The sequence below is a fragment of the Citrus clementina genome, unplaced genomic scaffold (genome assembly GCF_000493195.1).
Source record: "Citrus clementina cultivar Clemenules unplaced genomic scaffold, Citrus_clementina_v1.0 scaffold_7, whole genome shotgun sequence".
Taxonomy (NCBI): domain Eukaryota; kingdom Viridiplantae; phylum Streptophyta; class Magnoliopsida; order Sapindales; family Rutaceae; genus Citrus; species Citrus x clementina.
The window spans coordinates 6,646,213-6,671,336 of NW_006262075.1; the positions used below are offsets into that span (position 1 = coordinate 6,646,213).

General features: G+C 32.8%; 3 protein-coding genes across 6 annotated transcripts; 2 read left to right on the forward strand and 1 right to left on the reverse strand.

The window, feature by feature from the left end:
- Positions 1–1,309: 1,309 nt before the first annotated feature.
- Positions 1,310–9,829, reverse strand: LOC18036931 (protein ROOT HAIR DEFECTIVE 3). Its single transcript, XM_006426507.2, has 23 exons — positions 9,648–9,829; positions 8,670–8,819; positions 8,163–8,229; positions 7,976–8,078; positions 7,617–7,687; positions 7,451–7,514; positions 7,299–7,364; positions 7,119–7,166; positions 6,953–7,015; positions 6,799–6,855; positions 6,217–6,375; positions 6,059–6,127; positions 5,870–5,961; positions 5,381–5,459; positions 5,066–5,231; positions 4,670–4,794; positions 4,129–4,391; positions 3,947–4,043; positions 3,690–3,851; positions 3,277–3,381; positions 2,742–2,836; positions 2,549–2,645; positions 1,310–1,959 (listed from the first exon to the last, which is right to left on the reverse strand). The coding sequence occupies exons 1-23, from the start codon at positions 9,649–9,651 to the stop codon at positions 1,720–1,722; spliced, it is 2,442 nt and encodes an 813-aa protein (XP_006426570.1). The 5' UTR covers positions 9,652–9,829; the 3' UTR covers positions 1,310–1,719.
- A 4,842-nt stretch (positions 9,830–14,671) lies between these two features.
- On the forward strand, positions 14,672–17,347 carry LOC18037387 (protein MAIN-LIKE 2). Of its 2 annotated transcripts, none has more exons than XM_006426509.2 (5): positions 14,672–14,874; positions 15,259–16,040; positions 16,196–16,357; positions 16,440–16,844; positions 16,947–17,347. In XM_006426509.2, the coding sequence occupies exons 2-5, from the start codon at positions 15,273–15,275 to the stop codon at positions 17,145–17,147; spliced, it is 1,536 nt and encodes a 511-aa protein (XP_006426572.1). In that variant the 5' UTR covers positions 14,672–14,874; positions 15,259–15,272; the 3' UTR covers positions 17,148–17,347. The 2 variants fall into 2 exon arrangements, with proteins under 2 accessions (XP_006426572.1, XP_006426573.1); XM_006426510.2 differs by having other exon boundaries at positions 16,446–16,844.
- Positions 17,348–17,729: 382 nt separating this feature from the next.
- Positions 17,730–22,680, forward strand: LOC18035935 (serine/threonine-protein phosphatase 7). 3 transcript variants are annotated; one of them, XM_006426513.2, is made up of 10 exons: positions 17,730–17,944; positions 18,301–18,481; positions 18,564–18,614; positions 18,843–19,460; positions 19,776–20,243; positions 20,718–20,858; positions 21,419–21,517; positions 21,862–21,996; positions 22,156–22,324; positions 22,411–22,680. In XM_006426513.2, exons 2-10 carry the CDS (start codon positions 18,320–18,322, stop codon positions 22,416–22,418), a joined length of 1,851 nt encoding a protein of 616 aa, XP_006426576.1. In that variant the 5' UTR covers positions 17,730–17,944; positions 18,301–18,319; the 3' UTR covers positions 22,419–22,680. The 3 variants fall into 3 exon arrangements, with proteins under 3 accessions (XP_006426576.1, XP_024036726.1, XP_024036727.1); XM_024180958.1 differs by having other exon boundaries at positions 22,156–22,680; XM_024180959.1 differs by lacking the exon at positions 21,419–21,517 and having other exon boundaries at positions 22,156–22,680.
- Positions 22,681–25,124: the final 2,444 nt, after the last annotated feature.

Consider the following 25,124-nt stretch of genomic DNA (forward strand, 5'->3'; position numbering starts at 1 on the left):
TAAATTTTTTTAAAATTATGTATTTATGTTTACTCGAGATGTGTAGAGTGTATTACTACTATTAATCAGTACCGTATGTAAAAGGATATCTACCAAAATTTAATGCGAGACAGGTAGCTAAGAATTTAAAGAGAGAAAAAAAAATGGAAAATTTAAGACACAAACAAGAACTGAAACCCAATAAAATTTTCGTACTGAATAAAATAAATGTAATGGGATCAGGGTAACAGGCTAATTGCAGTTACCAGATATTCAAGGCACATTTTTAACAGTATTTTATAGCGTTAATGCTTGTAACATAGAACATTTTGTAGTCAACGCAATACATTATCATAAGAATGACATTATATTCTGCCTTTTCAAATCTGCCTCTCGTTTTTTTGTAAAATTCGGGTTCAGGTGACCATAATGCTGTCGTTAAAATCCCAAAAAATATAAACCCTATCAGGCACGCCAGGTTAAATCCGATTGCGTTTTCAATGAGATCTTTCAAGCAAATCAAGTAACAGAATTGAGGGATTAAGAATAAATAAGCATTTGGGCCCTAACATTTCAATTTCAAGTCCCTTTTTGCGAGCCGAACAAGTCAATTCCACTTTAATAGAAGCTCTAACTGTACCATCGCACTATGCAGGCCATAAAAACGATCTAATTATGGTGCTGAAAAATAAATAATTGTGTCATTTCATTTAATTTTCAATTTCTTTTTCCTTCTTTTGGTCTGAAAATGACCTGACAACCGCGAGGGGCTGTGCCAATTTATTTCATGCCTAGAAGAGAAACAAATATGAGATGCACTGAACATTTGATGACACCCCACCTAAACACGTGCCGCAATTTATAGTTTCTGAGAATTTAACAACACAACACATGGACATGTTAGAAGCTAGCTATATCCAGCTGTTAAAAGGATCCAAAATTTACGTGATGAATTTTAATAATTAAGTACTAAAGCAGCTTTTCTGGTTGCTGCAGCAGTATCTAATAAAGCTGTTTTGACGATGTTTTAGTGGTCGGGATTCAATTCTCTTTTATTTCTCTTCATCTGCTTGCATTAATCACCAACAATTTCGTTTTGCCAAAGTGTTTGTTACAATTACAAGATTAGTGTAACCTAAAATTAAGACTTGAAATTTGAGAAAGAATGCAATTCAAGCTACAAAACTTCTACCTGTAACGCAACAAATCTCCTTCAATCTCGTGAAATCCAAGGATACACGCGTCATAATAATAATAATAATAATCGTATATCATGACTCATGCAAACTCAAATTAAGAATATTTTGCAAAAACGAAATGTGCCAAATGATATGAAAAGAAGAATGAAATAGATTTAGAGCGCCACGCATTTGAGTTCTAGCATTCCATTACTCGAGACAAAATTTGGGGTGAAAAACAGACTAATCAAAAGCCATTAAAATAGTGTGTGTGTATATAAAGAGAAGCTCCTTGAGCTTCTTTGACAAACAATAAAGAAATCAAACCCTAGACTTATAAATATAAAAAACTATTTAATGGGGACTTTTTCATAACAAATCTCAGCCCCCTGTATGCGCCGGCACTTGCACAAAAATAAATGCCTTCCGAATAAATAACCGTCACACCTTGAAAGTTAGATTCGTGGACAAAAGAAGACGTGCAACACCCACCAAGAGTGAGCAGAACTCTGGCATCTTCAAATGTAGAAGAAAAGGCTGCTTTCTGTTCAGCAGCTTGCACCTACTCTTCCTTTCTGGGACTTGAGTATTCAGTCCCATTGCCGGATGATGTTACTCCAGATGATGCAGTTGATGAAATTTCACTAGTGCTTACACCATTTTGATGGTTCATTGATGCTCTGACAGGGTTTCTCTGAGGATTATTATTTGTGGCAGGTATTTGCCCTTCCTCAGCTAGTTTCTTGAGAAGGTTCATTACAGTTGGAAGGAACTTGGTAGACAAGGAAATAAGACCAGGAAGCTGTAAGTATGCACAAACATCACGCCCGTTAACTTCTAACAAGAAATGAAGTGTCAAAGATCAATATTAAGTTGAACAGAGCTTGAAAAAATTTAAATAAATGACTCTTTTTAAGTTGGTGACTAACAGTTTGGTTCCAATACCAGATCTATTGGTTGATATTTTACCACGTACAAATCACGTGAGTGTATAAAAATACAGAACGCAATGCTTAAGTACATAACTAGTTTGGACTGTACATTCATGATTGTTAAAAAGCTCATGGAACATATTAAAGCTGTTTCTCTGAACAGAATAATAATAATTAAAAAAAAAATTGCTTTGGAATTCCAGTCATGAGGGTCTACTACTACAGCTATTATAATAGAAGCATTCTATGATATTTATATAAATTGCAAAATGAACCAAGCACATATAAGTATTAACTTCCACTGAAGCCAACTTAAATTCCGAAGCCTATGACCCCCCCCCCCCAAAAAAAAAAAAAACTCAAAATATGAATTGGGGTTGAGTGTCATACTTCAATTCCAAGTGTGCTAAAATAAAGTTCCTCAAAATGTTATCCAATAAAATAAAGTAAAATACTTACGGCGCCATTGCGGAATTCACCAGAAATGTCCAATTGCACCCATAGGGCTTTAATGAGTAGATAACCAATAAAGATGAAGCCAAGATACAGAGGATTTCTGCAATGAGAAGATATCAGTACAAGTAATAATGGTGTGAGTATTTATCTAATTCTTAAAAACTATATCTCTATTCTAACAAGGAAAATAAAGTACCTTAAAAGAGTCATAAATTCATTAAATCCAAGAACCATCATGGCAGCAATTGCCCATGGAGGTGGCAACCAGTTGTTGTTGCGCTTGTTGGCTTCCTGAAAATATTAAAAGAGGAATGGATAAATCAATAAGCCACCAACAGTGACAATGCAATAAGTTATTATTATCTACCTTGAGATCTGGAACAGAACAGAATCAACCCACAATTACGACTTTATTTTCCCTTAAAACCATGAAGCTAACTAGTCCACCAAAGCCATTTAGTTTATCCTCACTATATCTAATATTTTCTAACCAGTCCTGACATTTCTAGCTTTCGTTTTACAAGCACACCAACTAGCCATCTAATACCCTGATACATGCAAGGTTAAAAGTTAAAACCAGCAAGTTATTAGACCCATCACAAATTCACAATAACGACTGGTCATTTAAAGCCATCACCCAGTCAATGCTAGCTTGAAAATTAAGAGATCCAACCAGTCATATATATACGAAACGAGTGAGTTAAAGTAGACTAATGAGTAAAATTTCATGCCTGAGCAGAAATTGCCTGGGTGACACTATACTCTGTTTCTGACTTGAATTGCCTCCACAAAGATTTGCACTGAACAGGCGTGATCAATGTTTTTGATGATGGAACCTGTAATAAAAAATCAGTTGCTGCAACTACTTAGTCAGGAAAAGAAGATGCTCTTAAATATGAGTGTGCACAATAAAGCAACATGAAGCAGTAAAACCAATGGGAAATAAAGTTTGCAATACTGCAGACTTTCCACACTTCTATCGTACAATAGCCACATATGAAGCTTAAAAGGGCATGCAATCAAGCAAATTTGCAGGTCTTAAAACATTATCCAGATCCTAACTTCTCTTTTTCCTTTTTCCTTAATTTTTCATTCGATTCATTATTCCACAGTAAATTTCATGAAAAAAAGCAATAAAAGTGACCTGTTCCCAAGTGCTCGAGGCCAAAGGGTCATGATTTGTAATGCTCCTATTTGTAGTGGCATTGCTACGGGAATCCACCAAAGCAAGTGTAAGTGTACTCTCGATGTTATCAGTCTCGTCATCCAACCGGATTGCAGCCATAACTGAAAGCAACTTTAAGGACTGGCAAGCAACAGAAAAAAAAAAAAAGATTAACAGGAAACCAATGGAGCTAAAAATATTAAGATTCAACACTTAATGTTTTACAATTAACATACTGCAGAGCGAGCCAACTTGGTGATTCCTCGAATATCTTCCTTCCCAGTCCAAACCCGAGGCATTGAATCAGAATCATGACTAAATAATGATGTAAACCTGTTTGCAATTTCACAATAAATCATCATATGACTAACTGAAAGAATTCAAACATTTTAAATAATTTATTGCAAGAAGATGCCACCTGTCCTTCATACGCATGAGTACCCTTCCAGATTCTTCCCGAGCTTTCGCTTCAACCACACCCTTTGCGTAATTCTCCAGACTTGCAAGCATTTTCTCCTTTGTTTCTTCATCCATGTCAAAACCATAAAGTGCATCAGAGAAACCAGAAATAGCTGATTCAGTCTCACACCGGAGAAGTTTCCTTATTGCAGGCCAGGTCTCGTTATTAGCTCCATCTAATAGAGCTTCCACAGGTCCTGACAATGATTCATTCAGCTTCGCCTGCAATCATAATATTACCATCAGTAATGTCTCATGGAAATTAGCCAACTATAAAACTTTATGCAGAATACTGTTGGGGAAAATCTTTGGATGTTACAAAGAGTCCCAAACTACAGGAAATAGTAAACAGCAGTGTCAAGCAGTTCTATGAACCTTTTTGAACTAAATAATTAAGACTGGTACTATTTACTTTATCTGATCATTTACCATCAATCAAACATTTGAAAGAATAATGTCATCAAAAGATGCAAAAAAATAAACTTAATATTTAATTATACCTCAAAAATAGCAGTTAATTCACCCAGCTTGGCTGCACGAACAGAAGCAATATGCGCATCTACGTCACGCTGGAACTTATCCCGTGCTTTAGACATGTCCCAGTTTGCTTGTTCAATGACAGCATCTGCAATCAATCAAATAACAAATAATACTTGGGTAAGCACATGTGTTATCCAACCATAGTTCCCAAGCCCATCCACTGTCAAAAAATGTCAAAGTTTCAGGATTTCCAACATAACACAACAATGAACCAGTAGATCTGACTCATCTAATGAATTCGTTTTATACATATCCTTAGATTTGGGATATAAAACTCCCATACTTTCATTCTGTTTCTTGATTCGGGTTTTTCTCCTTGACTTACAAAATGCCATTATTTAAAAAAAAAAATGTACCTGCACATGCTTCATCAAATAGATTCATATAAAACTTAGAGCAATGATGAGCAGCTGAAGAAAACCCTTCCCCTCCACTCAAAGCCTTGTCAAATGCATCCTTGAATTTATCGAGGGTTCCAGACCTTATATGTCCCAACATAGATTGGAATGCCGGTTGGACAAGCTAACAAATCAAAACAAGACCAGCAATTGGAAAGAAAATCAGAATGAAATGAATAAAAACACGCATAAAATGAATTATGCTATGGGGAAGAAATCCAGTGGGCCAAATAAGGCCCTGATGAGCCTCCTTTTTGAAGAAAGATGCATTACTTGCAGTAACTTGTCTTCAAGCTGCTTTCGCTTTGCAGATCTGACACCTTCATCAAAATATAAAACTTCTCCATCGTACCTAATAAAACCAAAAAGTGATCAATTAAGAAAATCAACAACTCTAAAGATACTCCAAACCACGCAAAAACATGTACAACAAAAAGCATAATCCAATACGTAGTGACAGGATCTGTTTTATACCTCTCTTCACTTTTCCCCCCTTGAATAAGAAGAATTTTTTCTCTTATGAAGCTAAATTTTTTTTTTTTAAGGAAAAAAAAACTGCTAGTGTTCCTACTAAAATTGAGAGGAAAACAAGAAATTCAGGCACCCACACATCATTACAAAAACACTTTTCACACAGTTACTTAATTTCATCCTAATATACAATGTCACTTGACCATAGAACTTCTTATCATACAGTCAATTCAATTGTTGCAGTAGAGCCAATAGGATATTTAGATACTAAATGAAATGAAATATCCTTACCCTGATAGACAAGTTTCAAGAATTGAACTGAGCTTCTTTCCAAAACTGGAAATTGGACCAGATTGTACAGCCGCCTCCAATTCATACCACTCCTGTGTCAATTCCAAACCAATTTAACTGGTGCGAATGCATAGAACATTAACTAGGTTCAAGTACATTTTCAAAGAAAAAAGAATGAAAAAGAGATACCTCGTTTGCAGCAAAACTTGAATACTTTTCATTTGCAATTTCTTCACAACGTACAGTAGCCACCATGACCTATAAACAAATGGATCATTGTCAGATCCAATAACAGCACAATAAATAGTTAGTAAAATCCATCATAAGAAAGATATTCATGAAGTAACCTTGTGGGCTGGAAGGTCAAGGTCCTTGTTCTCCTTAATGACTTTCCAGATTTCATGTGCACTAAAAGAAAAGCCTGAAGCTGGAACTACACCACGTCGATCCCCAGCAAGCCCTCCAGGTGCAACTGAATGGTAGAATCTTTGCCTCAAACTAGCAACCTTCGTATCAAAAGTTAAAGAGAACACGAGCATATATGTTAAAAATGTTCAGTCAGCTGAAAGAGAATTTAGCTGTCCTCATATTGCAAGACAAAATCTAACAATAGGCAACTTCAAATTGCTCAAGATACATCTCAAAATCTTGGAATCTGACAGGGGACAGATGGAAAAAACTAATTTCAATAAAAAATAGAATGATAGCAACAAATAATGCAAAAGTAGAAGTTTTAAAACAAAACGCCATAAAATTACTACTAATAGCTCATTGTTGTGAATTGCCTCCCCCTATTTATTTTGTTTAGAACAAATAAAGAAAATAAGTCACACAGGCTGACTGCTTTTGAACATCTGAACAACAAAACATAATTATTTCAATTCATAAACAGTTCAAATATCCCTTCGGGGATGCTAGAGATCTGGTACCTGCTCTTTGAATAGCTCTTCCTTTTCTTCAAAACTAGAGAGAGCAACAACTTCAACCTGTTCATATATGAACAGAAGTAGCACTATCACTATAAACACATAATTACTCCCCTTAAAAACATGCCTATATAATTAGTGAAACATGACATCTTACATTAAAAAATTCACTTAGTGGTGTCTCCATGTGGGCTTGTGGCTTAGGAACTGAATCCCATATCTATGGTTAAGAGAGAGGAAAAACAAAAAGGCAAAGATCAGAGAGCAACATCACTGAAGTCAATTTTGAAAATGGAAACAAATGTAGCACTATATCCTTATACCTTCTGAATATCTTCTCTTAGAACTGGTTCCAAATTTTCCAATGGTGTCTATAATCAAATAACACACAATCAAAATCTCAGCTCAACTAAGTAACATAGGACAAGATGATCAACAAACAATTAAAAATCTTCAACTAGATCTCTCAAGCTACCCTAAAAGAAATACAAAAAGGAACACACCCGAGTTTTATCACGTATGACAAACATCAACGTTGTTTTGCGAGGACTGAACAAGCGCATCATGACCTGTAAGTATATTCCACCAAAATCTTATAAACTAAAAATTCTATGCGAGAATGCTGGTTGTGTAAAGGTAGGCACATGTAGATTACCTGGAATACAGTTTTTAAGAGAGGTTTATTTGCAGCTTGCTCGCGGCCAATGTCGTGACACCACCTACGTGGAAAATATTTCAGACGGTTATTACAGGATAATGGAAGGAAACACTCAAAACAAGTTCTCAAGGAATGGAAAACTTTTGCTAGACAGAAAACATACATATTTATTAGAACTATATCTGAAACAGCAAGGGCAAAGAGGGCACTTTGCTTCTCGAAGGCAGTATCATCCTGAGAGGAAGAATGAAACCAGGTCAGTCAACAAGCAATATGTCTATCCATTCATCTCTTTTTACACCAATATCAGTTCTACATTCCAAAGCAGAACAAAATAAATCCAAATTACATGCCTATTCCAGAGGGCATAAATATATGAGGATATATAAATGCCTATAGGAAGCAGCATGTTACAAACTGAATGAAAAATGAGTACAAAGAGGAGTGGTGAATATAAAATCCAATTGATGGTCACATTATTTACAATTGAATGAAATTAAAATAATTCAAGCAGAAGAGTACCTCGCCTCGTTCTCTACCATCAGTTCCCTCCAAGTCCATTATAAGAGTACACGGCTCAATGCCTGCACATCTTGCCATCCAAATACCTTTTGTGGTTTGAGACCTGAAGAGAATCACATTCTGTCAATGAGTGAACTAACTAAATTTACAGAAAAATGAAGTACATAAGTTTAGTAGGAGATCATGCCTTCCTTTAAATGCATCCATTTCCCTGAAGTTGGTACCAAACAAATGATTCAATAGCGTGCTCTTCCCTGTCATAATAACGAAAAACATGTGGCACATCTTATGTGTGAACTATTACTAATACAAGCTATAATATCCAACTAAGTGATAAAGAAATGGATAAGAGAGATAGACAAAATGAAATATGACCAGAAGAAGGATAAATTGCAAACAAAAAATAAGAGACCGCCAAATGGACCACTAAGATATCATACAAAACTGAACAGCACATTTTAAATCACAAAAACAACGTCTTTTTGGGGGAAATTGAAACAAACTTAACCATCAGCATTCTTCAACATACTCACCTAGAAAACATCCTAACATATATTGTCTAATTCACAAGAATGCCATCCCAACATGCTACGTTCACTTGAATTAATCAAGTACTGAATTAATCAAGTACAAACTGGCTAGCCTTTTCTAAGATACATTATTTCCAGCATTAAATGGAGAAATGAATGCATACCGCTACTTTGTGGTCCCATTATGGAGACAACGGCATATGACAGCCCACAGTCGCTCAATTTTACCTCCTTGATAAAATGCTCAATTCCAGAAACATTGAACGTACCATCCCCATCAATAAGCTGAGTTGAGCAACATTCTTCGCCCTTTGCTGGAAAACCAAACATGTACACATGTTAGTAACTAAAATGAAATTTACAGTTTCTATGACTTCAACATGCTCACATAGAAGACAAATCAACAGAAAAAAAAAATAGAAAAAAAGAAGCCCTAGACATTAACTCTATTAAATTTAAACAAAATGACAATCATTTTTCTGTCAAAAAAATTGTTGATAACACCGAACCTTTTCCATATCAATTCGAATGTAGAATATTCAGAAACCGATCACATTAGGAACTCTTTGTATATATAATTTTTTGGATGTCAACTCTTTCAATATTTAAGTATGAAATGACTAATCACTCTGACACTCCCAGAACATACTCCATAAAAGTAGGCTCAAATCAGATACACAAATTTTAACCTTATATTTTCTTTCCATCTCCTTATCTTCTTTTTCAGGAACCGAACAAACAAAAATTCCTTAACACACCTCATTCCTGATCCAAACAGCTAAAAATCTTCAAATTCATTATTTAAAGACTAAATCACAGCTCAAAACTCTAAAATCAACATCAAATCATTGCAAATCAATCAATCACATCACATCAGATTAAATTTACTCAAATTACGGGACAAAAAAAAAATAATAATAAGGCCATTCATAAATGAAAAAACAAAACGCATGTAACGTATTGTAAGTTGTAACTCTTCCAATTTAATGAAAACGAGATTAATAACTAATGCAACAACGGATCAGCTTGAAAACGGCAATTTCGAGACAGAAAATTCTGCATTAGCGAATTAAGATGCGGCATAAATAGGATTAAGATCAGAGATAAAGATAAATGAAAATTTAGGAGGACGTAAAACGCACCCATTTTGATTGGCGTTTGGAGGCGTTGTGAGAGAGACAAAGGGAGAATTGATCGATCTGAGTTCAACTTTCGTTCGTTTAAAAAGTTGCTTGACTGGCAACAAAAGGAAATTTTTGCAATAACTAAAAAATAAAAAATAAAAAGATTTGTTTGCTTTTTTTTAAAATTTAATTTATTTTTTTAATTGAAAACGGGATTGATGAATCTGTTAATGCGCGTAAGAAAAAGAAGTCAGATTGAGTTGTGTCCGGTGATATTTCTCCGGTTTTTACTTGATGACAAATGAATTTGTGCCATATCAGCATGATTGAATAAAATTAAGTGGCAACCCATGACTTACACACTTGTGCGTGTGTGTGTGGGTGTTTTTTTTTTTTTTTTAAATAATAGGGACTTAAAACTTGTACATCCGAAGAATGAAATCTTCTGACAATTTCACATGAATTTTTTTATTGAGATTTATCGGATTTGGAGGGGTGCTGCTGGAGTTCTTGAGCAATCACGCTCCTCACAAAATAACTAAACAAGTATATTTTGAGGACACCATAACATACCAATCAAAATCAAACTTTAAGATAATGAAAATTTCATAGCATTATTTGGTTTCAAATATACTTATAAACATGTTTATATGTTTTCATTTCTGAAAAAAAAAATGTTCAAAAAGATTAAAAAAAACTCATACTCCGATCATATGTAATTTATTAGTTAGTAGTTATATTGTCCAAGTATATGATTTTTGTAAATTTGTAATTATTTTCATCAAAGCCAATCAAGTAAAAATTTAAAACGAATTTATATTTAAAAATAAAAAATATCAAATCTCCAGTCTAATAATATTTTGTTAACATGGGAAGATTTAACTTGTTAAGAGAGCATGTTTGTAGTTTGTGAAAAAAAATTAAAATACATAAAAAATAATATAATAAATTAATGTATATATATATATATATATATATATAGTGAAGTTTTATAAAATTATCAACCATTCTTTAAAATAAAACATAAATGGCATAATAATATTTACTTATTATAATGTTGGGTCTTGCTGTTGTTACAAAGAGTGCGGTTTGATAGGACCGACGTGGCGTCGGACCAGGTAGGTCCCAGTTTGCTATTACGGACACCGACTCTTTTTGGACCCACTGGCCGCCCATCTACCTTTTGGGAAAAGGGAACGGCCTGATGAATCCTGCTTTATAGCACGTGGGAGTACGCGCCGCTCATAGACGTTCAAAGTGGCTGGTGTTTTTGATTCGGTGCGGAGCCATGTGCAAGCCCAAGGTAGGCTAGCAATAACACGAGACCATTACAAAATAAATAAACAATTAAATAAGAAAAATATTATTTTTTTCAAATAGAATATTTAGAATGATAGAATATAAAAAAAAAATTGAGATAATGAATTGATGATTAGATAATAAATATGAACTATTTTTTTTTTAAATGAATCAATGAATATAATAACTTTCTTTATAAAGAAGTGACAAGAAATTTTTTCATCTACTGATTTTTTAGATTATAAGGTTTTTAATAGAAATTAAAAACTAAAAGTCAAGGATTACAAAGTTGAATAATTAAAGTTTTTTAGGAAATTGAAAGGGTAAATAATTTATTTATTTTTTATTAGAAAGAATAATAATAAATGAATTAATTGTTAAAAAATATTATAAATTATATCTCTTTAACATTAAGGTTAATAAATATAGATTTTCTATAAAAAAAATCTTAATTATAGGATGATTATTAATTAGAAAGATGTCTAGTAGGCTTTCTTATTTCATATAATATGTAAAATAATCTTTATTAATTAGAGAATCAACAGTCAAAATAAAAAAAAATTCAAAATAAGGAAATACTATAAAAAGAAGTCTTTTCAAATTATAGGGTTTTAGACAATTGTATTGTTCGTCTACACCTAAACCTCTGCTAATGTACACATGCAAATCTCAAAATAGAATTGATAAACTAAAGCAAGCTTCCACTTGAATTTGTAAATTTTTGTGATTGTGATTGTGAAAATACAATTAAAAAAAATGTGAACCCATGATTGATGGTAAATTGGTAAAAAAAATCACTTGAACTACGTTATTTGATCACAAATTAATTGAATTTTCCCAATTATCTATATGAATATATATTTGATATAGTTCAAATTTGTTGTTTAGTTATTTATTTATTTATGTTGTTTACTTGGTTGATTAAATAAATAAATAAAACAATTTAAAAGCCATTTGGCCGGGCAAAGCTCTATTTGTTAAGTAATGAAATTGCTTATTGAAAAAATAGATTCAAATAATTTGAGAAAAATTATTATTTGGGAAAAAAAAGAGAATAGGTAAAATAATGAAATGGGATTAGAAGAAGGGCCTGCTCGGTACCATATTGTCCCACGGCGATGTTGTGTGGGTTGTATTTGAAGGTTTCAACGTTTAATTAATATTGTGTTTGCACACTTTAAACATTTGTTAAAAGTACTTTGTCTATTGACAAATTATATTATTAAAGCAAAACCTTAATGGTGCGTTTACTTCCCGGATTGGGAATGAGTTGAAATTGAAATGGCAAACAAAAATCAAAATAAATTGTTTACTTAAGTTGTTAGAATTATAATTAAAATGAATTTCACTTTCATTGATGTGTTTACTTTATACTGGAATTGGAGTGGACTGTTTCAAATTACTAAAATACCCCATGTTGCTTATAATGATAAAATAGATTAATAAAATTAATAAATTAAAAAAATATTATTATAAGGATAATAATAATAATAATAATAAATTAATAAAATATTATTATTATTTATAATAAAATAATTAATTATAAAAAATAATAATTTATAGTGATATATTATTGTTCTTTGTTAAAAATAATAATAATAATTATTATTAATTGTTGATTGTTAATAAAAATAATATTAAACTTATAATAATAATAACAAAAATTATAATATTTTTTATTTATATATATTACTATTATTAATTATATATTTTTATTATTGAATTTTTTATTATTAATAATAAATCATAATAACAATATTATTGTTGTTATTATTATTAATTAATTTTATTATTATTATTACAAAATTTGTGTGATCCAAAATCATCAAATGGCAACGAACAGAATCAAAACCAATGAACAGGCAATAATGGTGACTAGAAGCTTTCGGTCGATGGTGAACGGGCGGGAAAGTTGAGACCAACGAACGGAATCAAAACCGACAACGACAGAGCCCACACCCATGACGAGACCAACAACATGAGCCAGCGATTTAAGATCCAACGACAGACCAGCTGCGACAACGATCTCGGAACCGACGGCAACGGCGTGTGATAGCGGAACCGACAGCAACGACGTATGATCTCGGAATCGATGGCTAGCGATTAAGCTTCGAAGAGGAGAACACGGGTCACGGCTCACGAGTTCTAGGGATTTTGCTTTTTTTTTTAATCTTAGGTATTTGTATTTTTTATTTAAATGAGGGTAGTTTAGAAATATTTGAATCTGAGTGGGGGTAAAATGGGAAGTCCCGGGAATGAGAGACTGATTCACACCTCCTCCCATGGGAATCAATCTCCCATTCCCCATTCCCAAATAGTTGTGGGCCCCACTAATTTGATTCTGATTCCTGCTTCATTTTTGCGAAGTAAACGCGTTAATCATTCCGATTCCTCAATCTGGGAAGTAAACACACCACAAGGGGAGACGCCACTAAAGATTATATATAATCCAATTTTTTTCTTTATTTGGAGGTAAGAAATGTAATACATGTTACTTTAATGTTTATGTCATATTAACATTTGATTAATAAATTAATAATTGTTACATATCTTTACAAAAGTGTATTGATGCAATTGATGGAACCCACATTACTGCGTGGTCACGATCACATAAACAAATATCATATTGAGATAGAAATGCTTAAGTGACTCAAAATATTATATGTGCATGTTCTTTTGACATGTTGTTCACATTTGTATATACGGGTTGGGAAGGTGGTGCCAATGACTCAAGGATATTTTTGGATGCTTTAAGTATAGCAGAATCCGAGTTTCCACATCTAAAAGAAGGTAAGAATATTGCGATATATATATAAGTTAGTATTTTTAGCTTTTTTAAATAAGTTTTATTTATTGTTTTCATATTTTATGATATTACTATGTTGTGGACTCTGGCCATAAATATGAAAATGATTTTTGACACCGTATAAAGGTAAGAGGTATCATTTATGTGATTATAAATGATCAAGTCGAGTACATTGTTTAATTATAGACATTCATTATGCGTAATGTAATGGAGCAACGCTTTAGTGTTTTAAAAGCACGATTTTCAATTTTAAAGGATATGCATAATTATAGTTTACGTAAGAAACATGTAATTCCAATTGTATGTTGCATTTTATATTAGTAGACCACTTACTAATATTGATTTATCTCCAGCAAATGTTGCAGAGATGAATGCTACAGGAGATATAATTGCAACTTCCATGTGTCATGATACGTACGTAATGCATTATTTCTATCATGTAATTTTTTATAATTAGTTTGTTTAAATCATATGTGTTGTAATTTATATCTTAATTGTAATGTAAAAACAATGACAATGTAAAACTTTTTTGATTAATGCTAATACTAAAACTTTATGCTCATATAATTTTTTATAATTATTTTGTTTAAATTATTTATGGTATGTTTGTATATGTATTAGTTAAATAATTATTTTTTTAACAATAAATATGAATTAAATGTTTAATAAAAAATATTTTTGAAAATAATACTACAAAATATATATTATATATTTTTAGCATTTTCAAATATCTACTGAATGCATATTATTATTAGTTATAAAATATAGGATATAAAAAATGATATCAGACGTATAATTAAATTTAAAATACAACAACTACAAAATACTATTTTAATTCTTTTTTTTTTCAAAAAATATAAATTCAAAAACAATACAGAACAACCTAAAATTCTCGTCGCTTCTTATACTTTATTTAACAAATTTTCACTAGTATTACCATATGATTTTCTAAATTTCTTTTATGCTGTCAAAATCGAATACGCGAAAAAAAAATTGCTCTCCTTAAACTAATTTCGTTTTTTGTCCTTTCAACACAAATTTCTAAAATCCCCAAAATACAAAAACCCTAGCCCTAGAGCGGTCATCATTCTTTCGATTCCTGTTAAGAATCAGCGTTTTACAGCAGTTGGCATGTGAAAGGTACTGTCTAGCGCTCTTATTCCACTCTCTCTTTCCTTTTTTTACCCCGCAATTTCTAATTAGTTCACCAAGCTGATAGAATTTTCGGAAACTTACCTATTTTTGTTCGTTTTGCGCCTAAAATGTATTATTCGGCTCAGAAAAAGTGGTTTTGCAATTTGCAGAAAGATGGGTTAATTTAAGTTGTAGAATCACTTAAAAAAAAACTCGAAATGTTTGATGGTTGATACTCAAAATTCTGAGTCATTTTTTCATGCTATTTTGAAGTAATTTTAATTCTACTATTTGAAATTCTGTGGTTTCTCGGCTTTAACAAACATCGTTGCCACGAATCTAAAAACTGCTTGGGATTCGCCTATTACAATTTTGTCTTTGTTTGAACAGGTTCCACTGGCCAAATGTTAGAAATGAGTGTTCAAAATCCTCCAACAAATTTTCCTGGACCAATTGACCCGTCAGTGTTGTATGAGCAAGAGCAACATATTTCCTCAGCTATATGGGAAGGACAGGACCGTGGTACGCTGAGGTGTCATGAACACACCTCAAAAATTGATGGGTGGAAGCTAACGAAGAAACAGATTGATTTGGTGGGGAAAGCTGGCTTTGGATATTTTAGATTGATTGGACAAGTCAGCTTGAACAATCCACTCATCTCTGCACTGGTTGAGAGGTGGAGGAGGGAAACTAATACATTTCATTTGCCAAGCGGTGAAATTACCATTACACTTGATGAAGTAGTCCGAATTCTTGGACTACGGGTTGATGGAGAAGCTGTAGTAAGAGATAACTCTGTCGTGGGTTCTAACACAGAAATTTGTGAAACTTTGTTAGGGAAAGCACCAAATTCAGATGCTAAGGAGATAAAGGGTGGAATGGTGAAACTTGGTTGGTTGAAGGAAAACTTTTCCGAGTGTCCTGAAGATGCTTCAAATGAAGAGGTTGAACGACGGACGCGTGCTTTTCTAATGTACTTGGTAGGAAGCACAATATTTGCCACAACATCTGGCAACCTTGTCCCTCTGTTGTACCTCCCATTGTTCAAGGACTTTGACAAAGCTGGGAATTATGCATGGGGTGCGGCAGCACTGGCGTTCTTGTATAGACAGCTCGGCAAAGCTTCCATGAAATCTCAAGGTACCATCAGTGGCTCTTTGACACTATTACAGGTAACTTACATTTGATTTTACATTCAGGTTTTTAATTCTCTATTCCTATTTATGGAAGGCCTAAATAGGTAAGGTATTTGACTTGTTTACTGTATTAATATTTTACAGCTTTTTGTTGGAAGGTTGGGATTAATTAGATAAAACACTTTTTTCAGTGCTGGAGTTACTTTCATCTTAACATTGGCCGACCAGAGCTTAAGCAAGACTTGTCTCATCGCTTTCCACTTGCTCTTCATTGGAAAGGAAGACTAAATACTCAAACTAAATCCGATGTAGTTATGTATCGCCAGAAATTGGACTCTTTGGATTCAAGCGACGTAAGTTTTCTAGCTTTGTTGTTTAACTTGGAGGTCAATATTCAAAATTTTATTGCCTTACAGCTGATGCCTTGGATGATAGAAACAGATAGACTGGACTCCTTACAAAGATTTGGATAGCAGCAGCATTCCAGAGAATTTTAGAGGTGATTTAACTCTGGGTAGGTCTAGGACAATCTTGCTTTGTATGGATAAAGCTGAATGGCATTTGCCAGACCGTTGTTTGAGGCAGTTCGGTTTGCATCAATCAATTCCAAAAGATGTGCAGCGACGTGAGACTAAGAATAATGAAGTTGATAATGAGTTGGACATGTCAAAAAGAATGGATTCGGAGTTGCAAGAGTGGTCTAACCGTTGGCAAAACATTGTGGATGTTGTGGAGGATGGGGATGGCACAGACGAAAGTGAATACACAACATGGTACTCAAACATTACCCGGAAACTTGTTCATAGGCGGGCATTTGCTCCGTCTCAATTTCAAGAATCAGTGAGGCTTTTCTTTCCTCTCCTTTCGTACATTTTCCTAATCCAGATGCTCAGTGGTCCTATTCATATTGAATGTAATATATCATATGTGTAACTTTTACAGGTTTCGGAAATGATGAAAATTCAAGAAATAGCATATGCAGCTTCAACAGAAGACTTGAATATGAAAAACAAGTTAGCATTCGAGAAGATTAAAGCATTGGTGGATCGGTATCTGGCAAATCGTGTTGAGGGTTTCAAGGTGCTGGAGAAAAGGAAGAGAAGTAGTGAGAGTAGTCAGAACGATGAGGAACCTCTAAATTAAACCTACTGTATTTTTCTAATGATGTTATAGCAATGATGCTTTTAGAAACTATACAGCCGTAATTATCACTAACGACCATGTCGTCTGAACTTTCAATTGCTGAATAGGGACGTCTTTTTGATATTAAGTATGACAGGTCGTCAAATTATGACAACTTATGAAATCGAAGAGCAGCATACCGTCCTCCGATTTTATGTTTATATATGATCACATACTCGCGTATGATATTATCGAATGTTTTCTCGTATTTTATCAAAATATTTTATATGTTTGCTTGCCTAGAAATTCGAAGTCGGCCAGAAAAACTAATATCAAATCTAGAGAACGGATATGGCCGTGGTTGATTTCATTAGTAGTTTATTTATTTATTTTTTTTTCAGGTTTCAAATCTTGCCTACAAGTTATTAACTATATGTTTCCCAATTGGAAATAAAATTTGAATTCTAAATGATGTGTTATTAATCATTATTAGATTGCATCATTCATTCCTTATACAAATCAATTATTGATTTACGTACGAGTTTCATTGCTTAGGTGACAGTGTGATTAGTAATATTTAGTATTCAAATTTTGGATTATTTTTTAAAACTTGGGTAGTCATTTGTATTTAAACCAAAAGGCGAGGGGACACTTTAAATTTCCTTAAAAAATGAAACGACGGTGTCGTCTATCTGGAAACTAATAAACGACAACTAAAGGTCTTGGAAATCCCCAAACCAGATCGTCTCGCTGCCTTCCAATTCGAAACACCACGTAACCTAACTTCCTCGAGCGCGACGGCGGTTTGTCCGTCACCGGTATGTTTCTTTTTTTCTTTTTCTTTTTCTTATTTTTCTTATTTTTGTGTTCAGATAACATTTAGTCATCATTCCAGTGTTTATTGAATTTATTTATTTGTTCAGTCATTTTATTTTATTTTATTTTATTTTTTTGCTTTCTTATAGAAGTAATTTTTATCTATTTTTCTTTTATTAAGCAGTATCACTAGAAATAATTACGAAAAATACTTCATTTTCCATTGTTCGTTATTATTGTTGCTGTAATTATTTTCCTTTTAATATAAAGCGATTTTGCTAAACTATATTTTGATTTCCATTTTAAAAAATTAATATGGTTAAATATCTCAGTGAATTTTTTTTTTCCGCACTTGCAGTTATTTTGATTGGTACAAAATGGACCTCCTTCCTTTGATAGGGGATGTTGATGAATTCAAAGAGATTATGGGAATCATCAATAAAGAAATGGATTTGGTTAGTTTGAGTGATGAGAATCTTCGCCGTGTATTTATGATCTTTGAAATAGCAGGTGGCGTGGTTAATGGCCGAACTAAACAGGTAGACTGAGAGAAATGACATAATGGGTATATCATTTTATCATTTGCTTATTGCTGTTTGAACTATATTTATGAATTTACAGGTTACGGAAGCTGATGCCGAACAGTTATGGTGCTCTAGTGTTGATGGAGTGGTGAGTACTTGGTTTTTGTGTTTTCTGGTTGCTTTAATGCCTTTGCTTTTTTGAATTCAGAGAAGTTGAGAGAAATAATTCGGTAGTTACTTCCAAAATATTGCAAGTTAAATTTGCTTTCTAGGGATATTGATACTTGTCTCTAACTTAGAAATGAGAAAATCGTCTTATCCAGCAGTACGTTTATCTAAAAATTCTTTTTACCGAATGATATGCAATTTTTTGCAGGTGGCTGTGGCCAAGCAGGTAATTGATTATGCATGTGAGATGAATTTTCAGGATTTAGATGGACTGTTGAAGCAAGCAGTGGTGGAGATATTAAGAAGTGCGTGTAATATCGTAAGTAAACAACGTGTGTTTGACTCAAGTCTGCAAGGTTTACTTGAAGAACTTCAAGTGGAAGTTGGTTCAACAATGAGAGAGAGATTGGTTGGTGGCAAATTAGAGAACCTGACAAAGGAGCAGGACACTTTACCCCTTTCATGGCCTCGTAACGGACGTATAAGCCTGGAATGGATTCAGCTTCTTATTTCAACCTTCAAGTGGTCTTCATGGAAAGATCCAAAGGAATTTCAAAATGTAATGCCTGTCACTGTGGTGAAAAAGTTGATTAGTGCAGCTTCAAAAATCATGAGGGAAGAAAGAAACTGTGTGAAACTTCGTGTTAGAGAGGATTCGGAGGTTATTGTCGTTGGTGACATTCTTGGACAGTTTCATGATCTGGTTGCACTTTTTGAAGAAAATGCTGGGTTTCCATCTGATCATCGATACTTTGTTTTCAATGGTAACTATGTTGATAAAGGTTCATGGGGTTTGGAAGTGCTTTTAGTTTTGTTGGCTTGGAAGGTATATTAAAGTTGCTATATTTATTTTGGTTTACTTTATTATTCTAATTATAAGTATATCTCTGACATGAATAGAAAGAAGATAAAGGAAATTAGACAATATAAGATGACTTGCTGTTAGTTTGTTGCATGTACTTGCTTGTTTATTTGAATTCATAGATTTGCGAGATAATTCTCTTATGCTTGGCCTATAGATGTTGTTATTGTTCTTATTAATACTATTTTTTTTGTTTCCTATCAAAAGACCAAAAAAAAAAAAAAAAGATGTGCTAATTATGCTATTTTTGTTTTTGAAATTTTAATCACTTATGTGTAGGTCTTGATGCCTCATAGAGTATATTTACTCCGTGGAAATCATGAAACAAAGAATTGCACATTGGCATATGGTTTCTGGGCAGAGTTATGCACCAAATTTGGCAAAAAAGATTGCAAATTGGTGTTTGATAAATGCTTGGAGTGTTTCAGAACACTTCCCCTGGCCACAATCATTGCTCAAGGTGTTTACACAACACATGGGGGCCTATTTCGTCGCACATGCAGTGCTAGTACACAATGTTCTACAGGAGAAAAGAGACAAAAGCTGGATGCTTTATCTTTGGGTTCTTTAAAGGAGTTTGCTAAAGTAAACAGATTTCTTGAAGATGTGCCTGAAAATGATTTATTGAGTGATGTTCTATGGTCTGACCCATCTTCCAAAGCTGGGCTCAGAGAAAATACTAAAAAGTTTGGTCTACTGTGGGGTCCAGATTGCACTGAGGAGTTCTTAAAAGAGAACCATTTGAAGGTTAGAATCCTTCAATTGCTTATAATTAATCATTTGAACTTAACTTGTTTTCAATATATCCTATGTCAATCTTATTAATATTCCTTCAAGTAGTACTTATAATATCACATCTAGTTCTGGTTCTAGATCTCACAACTACATGTCTCGAATACTCCTTCAAGGCAAACTTTTTGAGTTCTGCCTTTTCTTATGGTTCCAGGATATTCTGTCCTCTGACATTCTTAGATTTACCTTTCTCTAATTTTAATACCAAAACTATTTTTGTTTTTTCTTCTTTTTGTTGAGAAAATCCCAAGCATTTATGATGAAACAAAGGTAATAGCTAGAACTTCGGAAGTTATGGCTTTAGATGTTTTTAATGTAGCACTCATTCGTTGAAAATTCTCTCTTAATCCCACCCTCTCTACGTTAACCTCTGTCAACAATAAGAATTCCTATTCTAAGATTGGGTTACTTTGTTTGTTGCTGTTACAGTTAATTATAAGATCACATGAGGGTCCTGATGCACGGACTGGTGCGGATGATGCTAGAAATATGTTAAATGGTTACAGCAAAGATCATGATACAGTCTCTGGGGAACTGTATACTTTATTCACTGCTCCAAATTACCCACAGGTTCAGATTCTTCTTGGCTGTACCATGCACTCGCGTAGATTTATCTTCTAGTGTTAATCCATTATCCTCTGTGAATTGTCTTAACAATCTGCGGAGCTGCAATGGATTTGACCTTTTATCAACCTCTTCACATTTCTATTGGAGTTGATTCATGGGAAAGGATGGTTTGATTTTAAGTCATTTGAATCTCCTATCATGGCTATGCGCCTAAATGTAGGGTTGTAATTTGGGGATATGATGACAGAATTTATACTTGCCTGAAAACTTGGGTATGCATCATATGGATATCCCATCCCATATAAAAGTATAATAATAATAATAAAAAAAAAAGAGATCAATTGATATCTATACTCTGGGAAAGGATAATTTGGAAAGGTTTGGTCCTTATCTTTATTGCTAAAATGCGAAGATGGTTTTTTTGCTTTTATTGCTTTATCTGCTTCCTTTTCCCTTTTCTTTCTTTTTCTTTTTCAATCACAACCTGCCATAGTAGTGGTGCCTTTCAGAGTTGTAAGGAGAAGCTGAATCTCATACACTCATGGCATTTGGAAATTATACAGGTTGATGGGTTTGATAATGTAGGAGCATATGCTGTATTGAAGCCTCCTCTGTTTGATTCTCCTTTGTTTCTCCAACTGAAAGCTGCAGAAAAGCCAGAGGTGTGGAATTTTGATGTCTTTTATTTTTTATTTTTTCCACCCTCTGAGGGGATAAACATGGATGACAATGGTATACAACGTAGGACTTAGGGAGAAAACTGACACTAAAATTGTAAGTAATTGAAAACCTTGGGTGCTTGAGAATGATATGAAGATATCATAAACCAATGCTTCTTGTCGGTGGATTAAATTGCATCTAAAATCAGGATGGTACATGGCTGCACGCTTCGTATAGGTATTAGGCTGTAGGTTGGGGAGATGATGCAGAAGACTTGACAAAGGTTTGTCATAAATATTTGTACCAACATATGTATATGATTAAGCTGATGCTGCTCGTTTCTCAGGTACCTCCTTATGATGTTTTCATTTATGAAGACATGGATTCAGATGAAGGGGAAGATTCTAGGTTGACAGATTCAGATGAGGAACAAGACATGGTATCAAGGGATGCTGTTGGAAAAAAAGACTCGACTCTGATGGTGAGTTGGTAACATTGCCCTTAAAAAATAGAACCTCTGGTCTCTCCATATCCATACCTAAGGCATCCTTGACTTTGTTATTTGACAGCCAATTTCGTGTGTGTGTGTGTGTGTGTGAATTTCTTTATTTCATATCGTTAATAATATTGGAATGATTAGGTGACTAAAGTAGAACTCAACAAAAAGATACAAGACCAAGCTGAAAAAATAAAGCAGTTGGAGAGCACGGTTGAGTTGTTCTTGAAAGACCGTGATGATCGCTCGAGGAGGATGGAAGAGATGTTGAGCACTCTTTTACAGCAATCATCTCGCAAAAAACGTGGGAGAGGTAGCACTTAAAAACCTATCTTCTTCCCTCGGCAACACATTTCGTACAACCTGCACATGCATCTGATGCTCTTGAAACCATGACAGGTTCATGAGTACATGCAAATGGGAAGACCAGTGTTTTGGGTTTGCAGGGAAAGAAAACTTCACGGTGTGGCTTGCTTGATTCGCAAGTTTTCTCTTCTCTGACCGGGGTAGCTAAACATATAATTTTAGGTGTATGTAATTTTTTTCTTTTTTTTTTAAAGATTAGTTGAAAACTTCTAATTTTGTGAACTAATTTAACTCAATTCACTATCTGACTTTCTAAGAGGATGGAGACAGCAAGCATTAGTTGGATAAGATTCCAAATTTTCATTTGTCATGTACATCAAAGAAATTTTTTTTGATTAATTAATAAAATGCTCATGTATGAGGAAATCATCAAAATGAAGAACTGTGTGCAATAAGAAGACACCACGTGTGATCCTATTGCCAATGACGGCATATGACTAAAGACGACGTGCCACGTTGAGGGAAAACATTTCATACGGTGGGGCAAGACGATTGCCTCTTCTCGTCCTTTTTGGACGGCTAAAAGTCGCACGTCCCCCATTTTCATATTGTCACAAGATTACATAAGGCAATCTATATCTTACAACTAATGTAAGATAAATTTCTTACAACTAATGTAAGATAAATTTCTCTCGCATAAACAGTATATGTGTGAGATTTATGTATTATTTATATAAGAGGTGTATCTTATATTAATTGTTAGATAGGGGGATCCCTTAACATAAACAAGAGAGGAAAAAAAAAGAATCAAATTAAAATTGTCACAAGTTTTTCAAAGGAAATTAAATATCATGACATGTACTAATTTCCGAAGAAATTTATTAAATTAAACATAATTATTTTTTATTCCAATCCAATCATAGTTGAAACATCTTAGCATCAGTTGTCAGAAATGTACGTGTGTGTAAAGATATCAAAATACAAATTTCTTCCAACATCCTAATCGCGCGAGATGGGATGACAAAACAAATAAATGAATTAAATTCGAATCGAATTGTACATAAATTGGGTGAAAACTTTGCTGATTTTAATTTAATTTGTTTATTAAACAAATATTGAATTCGGTTCAATTAATTCATTGAGTAGAATTAATAAACAAACGGAATTAAATCTAGACTCATTTATTATTTGTTTATCTTATAATGAATTAATAACAAATTGAATTGAATATGAATTTCTTTACAAAAATATAATTAATGAACAAAAATTAAGCAAAATAAAATATAAAAGACCTCAAATTTAACATCCTTTAAAATATATAATTACTATATTAGCTTTCAAACTTTAAAATTTTTTCATATATATTTTTAGATAAATAAATAATTTAATTAAATGAATAATAAACTAATTTTCAATGAACGGGTCACATTCAATTCGTTTATGACTCATTTATTGAACGAATTCTAATCAAATAAATGAATTAATGTTCTCAAACCAGGATTCGATTCATTTAATTAGCAAATCGAATCGAATTCGCTCATTTATTAAATTAAATAATTTTTTCAAACCAAAACTCATTTAATTCGCATCGAACCAAATCGAATAAATGAATTCTAAAACCCTAAATTGCCACTCCGAATCATGAGCAAGATTAGATTTTTTCCTTCTGGAAATACAAATAAGATAGCATTGTAACTTCTTAAAAATATGCCAACAACTTTGTCATCAATTAATACTTTTTTCCTTTATCCATGTTCAAGTAAATTAAAAAAAAAATCTTAATAACATTATTTTCTTTATAGCCTCTTGTTAAAAATTTTTATATAAAAAACAATGTCAGGAATCCTAAAAATTGAATCCCAATGAATTTGGTATTTATTTAGTGGTGAATAAATATTCATTTTATTAATTATAAAATTTATTATCTAATAGATGAATACAACATAATAGTTGAAACTCAACTCAAGAGTTGATTGTTGGAATCTCAATTAGTATTGTGTAAAAAATAATTTGCCAATCAATATTCGGGTCCAACTATTGTGCACCTGGTGCATGGTGCCCCCATTTTGTCCACACGTGAGTTGTTCATTAGATCTAACAAAGAACTTGCTTAAATGGAATGGATGTATTTTGTTTTTTTTTGGTTTTTAACATTGATGTTCCTCTAGTTTTTTTTTTTAAAGTAAAATAGTCAAAGATTTGATATATAATTTTAAATTATTTTATATTTTTATATTTTGATCAATTGACATAATTTGACTATTAAAATTAATAATAGTACAAGGATAATAACTTGTAAAACTTTTTAGTACATAGATTTTTTTTTTAATTTTTTGGAAGCAACATAAAATCTATTTAATAAATAATTAAAATTTAATTTATCAATAATAATATAACTAAATAACAATGTAAAAAATTTCATAATAATCAACTATGATTTAGTAATCAAATATAAATAATAGAAATATTCTCTTAAGTGCAAATAATAGATATATATTGGACTTATGTGTTAAAATTTGAAAGCTTCTAAGTTTTTTACTTTTCGGAAAATATGAGGGACCCTAAAATAGTTTACCAAAAATTGGGTACAATGCACCCGGGGCACCATTGCTTCGTCCTCATAAAATTATTGAGAAAATACTAATACTATACAAAAATTTATATTTATTTTTATATGCACATAATTAACGTTTTATTTTTAAAAAAAATAATAAAATAACGTACAAATGTCTTTAACGGCACCTACAAAAAAAGGAGATGTCTAGATTTGAACATGTCAATGTCATGTAATAGGGCGATCATTAAAG